Genomic DNA, 13,099 nt, shown 5'->3' on the forward strand with positions numbered 1-13,099 from the left:
TTCAGCACTAGACTACTACCCTTGTCTACATCGAGAGCAGAAAAACTGGCAATCTTGTGAATAGTCTGGATTACAAGAGGCTGCATTTCTCCCAAGATAATGTTTCAGCTTCTACTCTTGGCAAGACCAAGAGAGCCAATCTTATTTGCTAAATTGACTATAATGAGTTAATCTCCTGAAATTATTTCCAATATTCCTGGTTCCATGATATGCATGCTTGCACAAAGAACTAAAAATGGAGGTTTCTTATTTTCCAGTGCTCTTACCAAAGAATAAAGAAAAAGATTCCTGAAGTAAGAATCAGAGTATTTTTCTATCTGCTGACACTTCTCAACAGAGTAGTCATTCTATATCAGTTTTTCCAGTACGGTCATTGAAATATTAGTCTCAAAGATACTCTATGAAAAGGGTGGAGTTGAGAGACACTGTGCACTGTGAGTTCCAGTGTTTACATACTGCTTTTGGATATTCATGATGCCTGTTAATTTAGTAAAGGCTCTGAGAAGACCTGAAGCAACGATGACTATTTAACTGAAAATCTGAAATTATTTGACCACAAAACCATTTATTTTATGTAACACTTATTAACATCCTGAAAAGTACATGTCCATAGAATGCATTTTGGGAAATCTATCCTAAATCATTAAGAAAAAATCCATACCAAAGACTTCAGCTTCCAGTACTATGGATCACAAGGACTCTGAGCAACCCTGGCCTACCCTCCCCAGCTCCACACACATACATTCTTTGAGGCATTGCTGGTCTCAACCAGCAGGAGAAATGTCCAGGGATACCCATAACCCCCACCAAAAGCAAATAAACAAGTGAGAGCTACTGGCCTCTAATAGGAGGAATTAACAGACAGTCAGAGCCTGGCTTTAAAGACCTGGACCCAGAGCAGAAATTCATGGGATGTGGAACCAGAGAAATCAGGAACTAGGGTCAGAACAAGAACAGTAAAAGCAGCACAAAGTCAGAGTGACAGGGAGCAAGCCTGTATCCGTAGGCAGTAGGAAGGAGCAGTACTGTCATAGGAATGAAATCCTACAGCCAAAAGGTTGAGGGGATATAGAACTTCAGAATAGCAACAGGAGGAGAAGCTAATTCTCAGACTTCTGTTCTGAACCAACACTCAAGGGAGGTTAGTGTGGTCCTTGGATGTGGTGTACTATGGTAAGGAGCAAAACCTTTCTTGAGGAAGGCTTTCCCCAAGTTAGGCCTGCAGGGCTCCACTGATCAAATCCTACATGAACTCACAAAGAATATGAAACATACAAGATAGCAAAGAAATACAAGTAATATACAGCAGAAACAACAAATGGCAGATTTAGACCCATAAGAATCGCAGATATAGATTCATTAGAACAGAATACAGAGCACAGTTATGAGTAAACTATTTACAAAATAAAAAAGATGAATAGAAACAAAGTAAAACTGATGAACCATGAGAGACGATGGACTCTGAAAAACAAACTGAGGGTTCTAGAGGGAGGCAGGTGGGAGGATGGGTTAGCCAGGTGATGGGTATTAAAGAGGGCACGTTCTGCATGGAACACTGGGTGTAAACAATGAATCATGGAACACTACATCAAAAACTAATGATGTAATATATGGTGATTAACATAACAATAAAAAATAAAAAAAGAAACAAAGTAAAACAGTAGGAAAATATACAAATATATCAATAATCACAATAAATTGGTAAAATTGTAAAAAAAAATTGCTAAGTTTGAAAAATAAATGAATAAGCTATGCTTTGTTTATAACACACATCTAAATCATAAGGACCGAGAAAGGTTAAAAGGGATAGAAGAAAATATTAGGCAAATATTAAAAGAAAGTTGATACTGCCATATCAATTCCAGAAGATAGACTAAGATTAAAAGTCGTATTAGTGCTAGAGCTGCTCATAATATAATGATAGGTTTAATTCATCAGGAAGATAAATCAATTTTAAACATGTATGCACCTAATAAAATGGTCTCAAAATATATAGTTAAAATATAGTTAAAATTGATTGAACTACAGTGAAAATTAGATACAAAAGTTTTAAACAATAACCTTGACTTAATAGACATTTATAAAATTCTGCATCCAGAACTAGAATACACATTCTCTTATATATACATAGAACATTTACACATACTTCAGGATTTAGGTTGCAAAGCAACTCCAAAAGTTTCAAAGAATGAGTATTACATAATCATATTTTTTTTAACCACAATAAAGTTTGAATATTAAAAATTACAAAATAAAACATTTCCAAATATTTGGAAATTGAAAAACAATCTTCTAAATAACTTATATGTCAAAAATGTCAAAACAGAAAATGTTAATAAATATTTAAGATAAAATGAAAACATTACACATAAAATTTTTAAGATATAATGCAAGGAGAGCTTTGAGGGAAATTTATAGCCTTTAATACCTCAATTAGAAAAGAAAAAAATGATTTGAAAACTAATGAGTTTAGTGTCATATTTATGAATTTAGAAAAAGTGCTACAAAATAAAGTCAGGAGAACTAAAAATCAAAGGCAAAAATTGGTTCTTTGAAAAGACTGAAAAATTGGATAAACTTCTATTAAGATTAAACAATAAATATGGTGAAAGAAAAAGACAACATAACAGATAAACCACAGATGTATTAAAAAATTAGCAATAGCTTAATGACAATAAATTTGAAAATCTAGATGAAAGAGGTAATTCTTAAAAATATAGTTTATTATAACAAAAATATATAATAATAATATAATAAAAACATAGTTCACCAAAACATAATTAAAGATATAATTGAATAATCTTACAACTGTAAGAAATCAAAGTAATAGTTAAAAATATTTCCACAAAGACAGTTTATAGGCAAACTCTACCAAAATTTCAAGGAACACATCATTTCTATGATACATAAACTCCTCCAAAGAAAAAAAAAAAGGAGGTTATATTTACAACTCATTCAATGAAACTAGAATAACTTTGTTACCAAAAACAAAGCACAAGAAAGAAAAATTACAGCCATTTTATAACCGACGAATTGGCAAAGTTGAGACAATATGAATCACCAAGATTTCTTTCACATCGCTGTTTAGAGAGTAAATATATACACCATTTTGGAAAACAATTTAGCATAATCTTATAAAGTTGAATATTTCCATTCTCATGACAGAGTAATTCCAAACTCAAAAGAAATTCTCGCCCACATGTACCAGGAAACATGTACATGTGTAAGAATATGTATACAGAACTACTTGCTATAGCAAAACAAAAAATAAAACAAAATAAAACAAAAATAGAAACAACCCAAACATTTATCAACAGTAAAATGGACAAATAAATTTTGGCACACTCACACAGTGATATATGACACAGCAGTGAAAATGAATAAATTATAGATTCTTGCAATAACATGCATTAATCTTATTAACATGATACTGAGTAAGAAAAGCAAGTCCCAATGTGACAGGTGTTTTATATAAAAGTTCAAAAACAAGCAAAACTAAATAATATATTGTTTGGACTTATATATATATATGTATACATATATATGCTAAAATTTTTTAATTAAAAAATAAAATTTAAAATAAAAAATAAGGGAACAATAAACATAAAACTGGGTGTGCAAGAAAGGAGGTGCACATAGATAGACACAAATGTCTATTATTAATAGTGTGAGTGAACAGATATTATATATTAAAATAATAATAAGTAATAAGAGGACCATACATGGACCAAGGATGATAATGTACATGAAAGAATGATTATGACAAACACAAATCTGTATAGCTGAGATCTACTTTAAAAAAGAGAGAAACCAACTCACTCCATCCCTAGAAAATCATCTATGTTCAACCCACTCTAGAAAGGACATAATTGATCCATGTGAAAAGAACAGGATACTTGGTCCTGAGTCACAGTGAGCAAAGTCACATTGTTATTAAAATTTAGTCACACCCAAGCAAAAATCAGCTCTCTAGTGGGAGAAGTCAGCTGCCAAAACATACCCACCCAACAGGCAAGAGAATGAGAAAAGAAAAAGAAAAAGATTCTGGAGATCCTTCAAGCATATTCTGAAATAATTATTTCCAAACAAAATTTGACAGTTGTTTACATTCTCTCTAAAAACTTTATTTCAATGTACTTCAATTCTACGGACTCTTTGAATAGGAAAGACTCGGCATTGTACAAAAGAAAGCATTTAATACCTCGTGGCCACCCACTTTTGAAAATTTGCCTAAAAAAGGAGTTTTCAAGGCACACTGAAATTGTAAAAGTTAAAAATAACAAATGTAGAGGGTTTCTTATACTTTTCTGGAACCATAATTTCCTTTTCCTGTAGGTGAAAAATTGTCTTTAAGAGTGGGAAATTTCCCTCCCGAAGATACTGAAAGTTTTTAATTCTGATAATGGGCAACAAATGTTCTTAAGAAGTTACAGACTAATCCATATCATCATCACCAAACGTTAGATCCTAAGGGCAGACAAGGCCAACTGAGAGGGAAAGAGAGCTGTGTTCATTCACATTATCGCCCATGAACGTAGAAGCAGTCCTGTGGCATATGTACCATATACTCCAATTCCTTGGCCTGCCTACATTGGCTTAGAGAAGCTGAGTTTGAAACATTTCAGTGCACGTTTAAGAGCGGCTAATTAACATTGCTTAAGCAACTCTCCTACAACAGACAACTCCATTTGATCTTTGTATTATTCTACTCCAGTGATGCTGGGGAGAACATTACTATTAGCACAGAGGGCTTACGTTAGTAGTAAAAATCATGATCACCATCATTATCATCCTCATCATCATCATCTAACACAGTAGTGAGTGCTTAATCTGGCAAACACTGCATTAAGTTCTCTCTCATTTAATATTTATAACATTATAAGAAACAGATTTAAAGACTGTCAGTAGCTTGCCCAAGGCCTCTCACTAATAAGTAATACAGCCCAGATTCAAACCTGGTCTGTGCAAATTCATCAATCTGCTGTTTCTAGTATTTATCAGGCAATAAATTCATGGTTTAAATCTTCTCACAATGAAATCAACTTTGTTCCACTTCATCATTTCTATCATAAGCATATGATATGCTCTCTGAAGTCAAGGTAATCACTCTTGTGCAGCCAGCAGACTGCACAATAAATCCATGCTATTTATCATGACATAAAAAAAAGATTCACATGAATATCCTTTGCTAGAGAAATAACTATTTAAAATTCTAAAAAGATAATACATCACTTTTTAAATTCCATGACAGATTAGGTGTTTTTTTTTTAAGTTTCTTTTATTATGTATGTTAGTCACCATACAATACATCATTAGATTTTGATGTAGTGATCAACGATTCATTGTTTTCGTGTAACACCCAGGGCTCCATGCAGTATGTGCCCTCCTTAATATCCATCATCGGGCTAATCCATCCCCCCACTCCCCTCCCCTCTAAAACCCTCAGTTTATTTCTGAGAGTCCATAGTCTCTCATGGTTCATCTCTCCCTCCGATTTCCCCCTCTTCATTTTCCCCTTCCTTCTCCTAATGTCCTCCATGCTATTCCTTATGTTCCACAAATAAGTGAAACCATATGATAATTGACTTCCTCTGCTTGACTTATTTCACTTAGAATAATCTCCTCCAGTCCCATCCATGTTGATGTAAAAGTTGGGTATTCATCCATTCTGATGGCTGACTAATATTCCATTGTATGTATGGACCACATCTTCTTTATCCATTCATCTGTTGAAGGGCATCTCAGCTCTTTCCACAGTTTGGCTACTGTGGACATGGCTGCTATGAACATTGGGGTGCATATGGCCCTTCTTTTCACTACATCTGTGTCTTTGGGGTAAATACCCAGGAGTGCAATTGCTGGATCATAGGGTAGCTCTATTTTTAATTTTTTGAGGCACCTCCACACTGTTTTCCAAAGTGGCTGTACCAACTTGCATTCCCACAAACAATGTAAGAGGGTTCCCCTTTCTCCACAGCCTCTCCAACATTTGTTGTTTCTTGCCTTGTCAATTTTTGCCATTCTAACTGGTGTAAGGTGGTATCTCAATGTGGTTTTGATTTGGATTCCCCTGATGGCTAATGATGATGAACATTTTTTCGTGTGTCTATTAGCCATTTGTATGTCTTCTTCAGAGAAGTGTCTGTTCGTATCTTCTGCCTATTTTTTCGACTTGATTATTTGTTCTTTGGGTGATGAGTATGAAAAGTTCTTTAGATCTTGGATACCAGCCCTTTATCTGTAGTATCATTTGTCTTCTTCCATTCTGTGGGTTCCCTCTTTGTTTTGTTGACCGTTTCCATTGTTGTGCAGAAGCTTTTTATCTTGATGAAGTCCCAAAGGTTCATTTTTGCTTTTGTTTCACTAGGCTTTGGATAGGTATCTTGAAAGAAGTTGCTGTGGCCGATGTCAAAGAGGTTACTGCCTACGTTCTCCTCTAGGATTTTGATGGAATTCCTGTCTCACATTGAGGTCTTTCACCCATTTTGAGTTTATCTTTGTGTATGGTGTTAGAGAATGGTCAAGTTTCATTCTTCTGCATGTGGCTGTCCAATTTTCCCAGTACCATTTATTGAGGAGACTGTCTTTTTTCCATTGTATATTTTTTCCTGCTTTGTTGAAGATTATTTGACCACAGAGTTGAGGGTCCATATCTGGGTTCTCTATTCTGTTCCATTGGTCTATATGTCTGTTTTTGTGCCAGTACCATGGTGTCTTGGTGATCACTGCTTTGTAATATAGCTTGAAATGGGGCAAATTGATGCCCCCAGCTTTTTCTTTTTCAACATTTCCTTGGTGATTCGGTGTCTTTTCTGATTCCATACAAATTTTAGGACTGTTTGTTCCAGCACTTTGAAAAATGTCATTGGAATTTTGATCGGGATGGCATTGAAGGTATAGATTGCTCTGGGTAGCCTAGACATTTTAACAATGTTTATTCTTCCAATCCATGAGCATGGAATGTTTTTCCATCTTTTTGTGTCTTCAATTTCTTTCACGAGTGTTCTGTAGTTCCTAGAGCATAGATCCTTTACCTCTTTGGTTAGGTTTATTCCGAGTTATCTTATTGTTTTTGGTGCTATCGTAAATGGAATCGTTTCTCTAATTTCTGTTTCTACAGTTGCGTTGTTAGTGTATAAGAAAGCAACTGATTTCTGTGCATTGGTTTTGTATCCTGCCACATTGCTGAATTACTGTATGAGTTCTAGTAATTTGGAGGTGGAGTTTTTTGGATTTTCCACATAAAGTATCACGTCATCTGCGAAAAGAGAGAGTTTGACTTCTTCTTTGCCAATCTGAATACCTTTTATTTCTTTTTGTTCTCTGATTGCTGTTGCTAGGACTTCTAGTACTATGTTGAAAATAGTGGCAAGAGTGGGCATCCTTGACGTGTTCTTGATCTTAAAGGAAAGGCTCTCATCTTTTCCCCATTGAGGATGATATTTGCTGCGGGTTTTTCATAGATGGATTTTGTGAACTTGAGGAATGTTCCCTCTATCCCTATACTCTGAAGAGTTTTAATCAGGAAAGGATGCTGTATTTTGTCAAATGCTTTTTCTGCATCAATTGAGAGGACCATATGGTTCTTCTCCCTCCTCTTATTAATGTGTTCTATCACATTGATTGATCTGCGAATGTTGAACCACCCTTGCATCCTGGGGATAAATCCCACTTGGTCGTGGTGGGTGATCCTTTTAATGTATTGTTGGATCCTATTAGCTAGGATTTTGTTGAGGATTTTGGAATCCATATTCATCAGGGATATCGGTCTGAAATTCTCCTTTTTGATGGGGTCTTTACCTGGTTTGGGGATTAAGGTAATGCTGGCCTCATAGAATGAGTTGGAAGTTTTCCTTCTGTTTTTATTTTTTGAAACAGCTTCAGTAGAATAAGTATTATTTCTTCTTTGAATGTTTGGTAGAATTCCCCAGGGAATTCATCAGGCCCTGGACTCTTGTGTTTTGGGAGCTTTTTGATCACTGCTTCAATCTCGTTTCTGGTTACTGGCCTATTCAGGTTGTCAGTTTCTTCCTGTTTCAGTCTTGGCAGTTTATAGGTTTCCAGGAAGACAGTCATTTCTTCCAGGTTGCTTAATTTATTGGCATATAGTTGTTGATAGTAATTTCTAATAACTGTTTCTATTTCCTTGGTGTTAGTCATAATCTCTCCCCTTTCATTCATAATTTTATTAATTTGGGTCCTTTCTCTTTTCTTTTGGATAAGTCTGGCCAGTGGTTTGTCAATCGTATTAATTCTTTCAAAGAACCAGCTTCTAGTTTCATTGATCTGATCTACTGTGTTTCTGGTTTCTAATTCATTGATCTCTGCTCTCATCTTAATTATTTCCCTTCTGATGCGTTGTTTAGGCATCATTTGTTGCTTTTTCTCTAGTTCTTTAAGGTGTAGAGTTAGTTGGTGAATTCGAGATTTTTCTATTTTTTTGAGTGAGGCTTGGATGGCTATTTTTTTCCCCCTTAGGACCGCCTTTGCAGTATCCCGTAGGTTTTGGACTGATGTGTTTTTGTTCTCATTGATATCCATGAATTGTTTAAGTTCTTTGATTTCCTGGCTGACCCAAATATTCTTGAGCAGAGTGGTTTTTAGCTTCCAAGTGTTTGAATTTCTGCCAAATTTTTTCTTGTGATTGAGTTCCTGTTTTAAAGCATTATGGTCTGAGAATATGCAGGGAATAATCTCAATCTTTTGGTATCGGTTGAGACCTGATTTGTGACCCAGTATGTGGTCTATTCTGGAGAATAGAACTTCTGGAGAAAGTTCCATGTGCGCTCAAGAAATATGAGTATTCTGTTGTTTTAGGGTGGAATGTTCTGTATATTATCTATAAGGTCCATCTGGTCCAGTGTGTCATTCAAAGCTCTTGTTTCTTTGATATTCTGCTTAGATGATCTTTTTTGCTGAGAATGGAGTATTGAGGTCTCCTACAATTAACGTATTGTTATCAATATGACTCTTTATTTTGGTTAACAGTTGGCTTATGTAGATGGCTGCTCCCATGTTGGGGGCATAGATATTTACAATTGTTAGATCTTCTTATTGGATAGACCCTTTAAGAATGATACAGTGTCTTTCTGGATCTCCATCCCTTCACTTTCAGTCTGGATGTATCTTTAGGTCAAAAATGAGTCTCTTGTAGACAGCATATGGATGAGTCCTGTCTTTTTATCCAAACTGCAACCCTGTGCCATTTTATGGGAGCATTTAGGCCGTTCACGTTGAGACTGATTATTGAAAGATATGAATTTATTGTCATCATGTTGCCTGTGAAGACCTTGTTTCTATAGATTGTCTCTGTAAATTTCTGTTCTATACCACTCTTGGGGTCTTTCTCCTTCTATAGAACCCCCCCCCATAATATTTCTTGCAAGGGCGGCTTAGTGGTCACATATTCTTTCAGTTTCTGCCGGTCGTGGAAGCTCTGCATCTCTCCATCCATTCTAAATGACAGCCTTGCCAGATAAAGTATTCTTGGCTGCATGTTCTTTTCGTTTAGTACCCTGAATATGTCTTGCCAGGCCTTTCTGGCTTGCCAGGTCTCTGTGGATAGGTCTGACATTATTCTGATGTTCCTCCCTCTGTATGTAAGGAATCTCTTCCCCCTAACTGCCCTGAAGATGGTTTCCTTGGTTCTAAGATTTGCGAGTTTTACTATTACATGCTGGGGTATTGGCCTGTTTTCCTTGATCTTGGGAGGGGTCCTCTCTGCCTCTAGGACACTAATGTTTGTTTCATTCCCCAGATTAGGATAGTTCTCAGACACGATTTGCTCAAATATATCTTCTAGTCCTCTCTCGCTCTCTCCACCCCTCAGGGATCCCAATAATTCTGACATTGGAACGCTTCATGGTGTCACTTATTTCTCTGATTCTATTTTCATGGATTCTGAGTTGTTTTTCCCTGACCTCCTCTTTTCCCTTTTTATTAAATGGTCTGCCAGGTCACTAATTTGTTTTTCTGCCTCCCTTACCCTAATTGTTAGATTATCTAGATTAGACTGGATCTCATTGATAGCATTTTTAAGTTCTGCCAATCAGGTTTCATTTCTGCCCTTAGAGACTCTATGTTGCCTTTAATTGATTTCTTCATTCTAGCTATTGTCTTCACAATTGCTAGCTTGAATTCCATCTCTGACATCTTGGTTATATCTGAATCCATTTGTAAATCTGTGGCATAAGTCATAAACTCTGAGTCTTTCCTATTTTGGGGGTTCCTCCTCCTAGTCATTCTGTTATGGGTGGTTGAGAGAATGTATAGAGTCCAAATTATTGACCACAACCCAAGCAAGATGCACCTGTTTTCTAGGGAACTTAGGGTTGCTGGCCTCTTGTTTTCCCAGCCTGTCTTCTGGGGGAGAGGCCTGCAGCACTGTTACTCAGGCAACCCTGTTTGGGCAGAGTTGCCCTGCCCCCTGTGGCGGGGGATGGGCTCAGTGAAAACTGGTTTTTTGGGGCTTTTGTTCTCTGGTGGCTTTCCCTGGCAGCTTTCCATGTCTCTTCCAAGAGTCAGAGCAGAAGAGACCGTTTCCAACCCTCTGCCTCAGAGCAGAGAGATCAGTTTGTTCTTCAGTGAGCTCTCCAGCCACACTATCTCCGTTTCTGTCTGTGCTGCTATAAACTGCGCGTCCTGGGTTGTGTGCCCCTCAGCAGGGCTCCCAGTCCTCGCCTCCAGGTTGGGGAACGGGGGCACGTCTCTGCCCTTTGCGCTTCTAAAACCACCAGCTGCCCCCAGTTCACAGACACGGCCCTGCCACTCCAGTTCCCGTCTGGGGGGCTGCCCTAAAGTCCTTTCCTCGCTGCTACCGGTCTGCGAGTCTGTGCCCCGTCCCCAGTGTGGGAGGCTATTGCTCACTGGCGGTGTAGTATCCCCATGGTCAGGATCCCTCCCCCTGCCATTTATCCTCCGATATCTGCCCACAGAATCATGGCTCCCTGCTTTGTACCTCGAAACCAACCGCCTGAGATATTCTGTTTGTAGAGATCCAGCTCTGTCATCTTACATCTCAGGCTGATTTTGTGGGTGTTCAGAGTGGTCTTGTAGATATCCAGCTCAATTCCGGGGACCGGTTGGAATAGGGTCCCCTACTCCTCCACCATCTCTTCCCCCCTCCTCAACAGATTAGGTTTTAAGTGTGAATAAAAATCATTGGATAAAGTTCATATATAAAATTAGCAATAAATGATAAAATGCCACGAATTCTCTTCATTAGAGTCTGAGGTCTGCAAACTAGAGCCAAACCAGGGCCAGAAGCCTGTTTCTATAAATATTTATTGGAACACTCATTTTCATATTGTCTATGGCTGCTCTTTTGCTATGATGGCGGACTTGAATATTTATGATTGAGACCACCAGGGCCACAAAGTCAAAAACACTTAATATCTGGCCTTTTACAGAATGTTTGTTGACCCCTGTCCTAGATAATCCAAAAATAGAGTTTGTGTTAGAAGTATGATAAAGAGTGATAAAGAACTGTGATAAAAAGTGGCTTAAAAACAGAACTGTCACCAGTCTGTAACAGCATGGAAATGCCGGCAAGGTTGTTTTTACCTTGAAGGTTTTCCTTCTTCAACAAAGAACTGAGTTGACTCATAGCGTTGAAGGTGAGAATCGACTCTACAGATGCTCTGTATCGCCCGGAATGTTCAGTGTTGACATTTAGCCCCAGACTCTGAATTCCTTGTCCAGTCTCTATCCCTTCCAGGAGGGGAAGCTCATGAGGAAGAAAACTGGAAACTATGCTGTGAAGAGTTGGCTCCTTAGAATCTGGATCTAGTAACCAGCACGCCACCTAAATGGGTTCAAAGACATTTGTGCACACTTAAAAGGGGAAAATGTTCATTTCTGATCTCACTCCTTTTCACTAATACTAATTCAGTGGTCTTCCCAGGAGAGAAGAAGGAAAGGATAACTGTAAATTGTACCAGGACTCATTTTTGGTACTAGTGAGAGCAGCTTTCAAAAAAGGAAAACTTACAACTTTTCCGTTACTACAACATTCCTGCTTATCTGGTTCTGAAATAGCCTTGAAATCCAAGTGCCTCTCAGATAATTAAAATCATATTTCTGAAAATGTAGATGGAATCTTCTCCACTGAGGCTGATTTGGGCTAAGCTACTATAATAAAGACAAGTTTTAGGTTTTTAAAAATTCTCTCGACATCATAATAAGTGAGACATAAATGTTTTACCATTAAAAGTTTATACCCAAAGTTTTAGAAAGCCTCCAGGCTTTCCCCTCAGGATAAGGGCCTGCCAACAGGGCCATCCAACAAATCATTTGATTGCTATTTTTAGCTCCCCTGCCAGATTGGAAGACCTGTAGTTTCTTGTGTGTGTGTGTGTGTGTGTGTGTGTGCGCGCGTACAGGTCTGTGATTCATCAGTCTTATATAACACCCAGTACTCATTACATCACGTGCCCTCCTTAATGTCCATCACCCAGTTACCCCATCCCCACCCCCAGCAACCCCCAGTTTATTTCCTATGATTAAGAGTCTCTTATGGTTTGTCTCCTGTAGTTTCTAACACTAGGTGATCTAGCAGACCAAAACTAAATTAGAATAAGGAAATCTAAGCCCTGTTCATAATTCTGACAATTACATGACTCAATTACTTCTTCTATAGGTTAAGAATATAGTTTGATAGGGGAGCATGATATTGTGAATTGTAATAAGAAATATAAATTTGGTCTTTGTCCCCATTTCTAGCAGAGAACTTCTAAAACCCTTGAAATTTCCTAAACTGAGAGATAAAGTCACCTTTTGTTATGTTAATGAGGTGACTTTGGGAATGCCCCAAGGTTACCTAAGGATGGGGGTTGGCTGCCCGAGGAACCAACCCTGTGATTAGAGGGTTGGAACTTTCAGTCCTGTCCCTTGACCTGCTGGGAGGTGCCTGGAGGTTGAATTGATCACCTATGACCAATGATTTAATCAGTTGTGCCTATGTAATGAAGGCTCCGTAAAAACCCAAAATGACAGGGCTTGGAGAGCTTCAAGGTTGGTGAACACCGAGGTGCTGGCAAGAGTAGTGTGCCTAGACTGAGCATGGAAGCTCCCCTCCACCTGATTAATTGAATCTGAAGGA

General features: G+C 37.8%; 1 protein-coding gene across 1 annotated transcript in view; it reads right to left on the reverse strand.

Moving 5' to 3' along the window:
• Positions 1-13,099, reverse strand: part of POLQ (DNA polymerase theta) — a 126,132-nt gene that overhangs the window by 39,156 nt on the left and 73,877 nt on the right. The window contains exon 19 of the mRNA XM_032406649.1: positions 11,563-11,803. Coding sequence (XP_032262540.1) covers positions 11,563-11,803 — 241 coding nt within the window. The remainder of the gene's footprint in view (positions 1-11,562; positions 11,804-13,099) is intronic.

This window comes from Phoca vitulina, unplaced genomic scaffold (genome assembly GCF_004348235.1).
Source record: "Phoca vitulina isolate PV1807 unplaced genomic scaffold, GSC_HSeal_1.0 scaffold8, whole genome shotgun sequence".
NCBI lineage: Eukaryota > Metazoa > Chordata > Mammalia > Carnivora > Phocidae > Phoca > Phoca vitulina.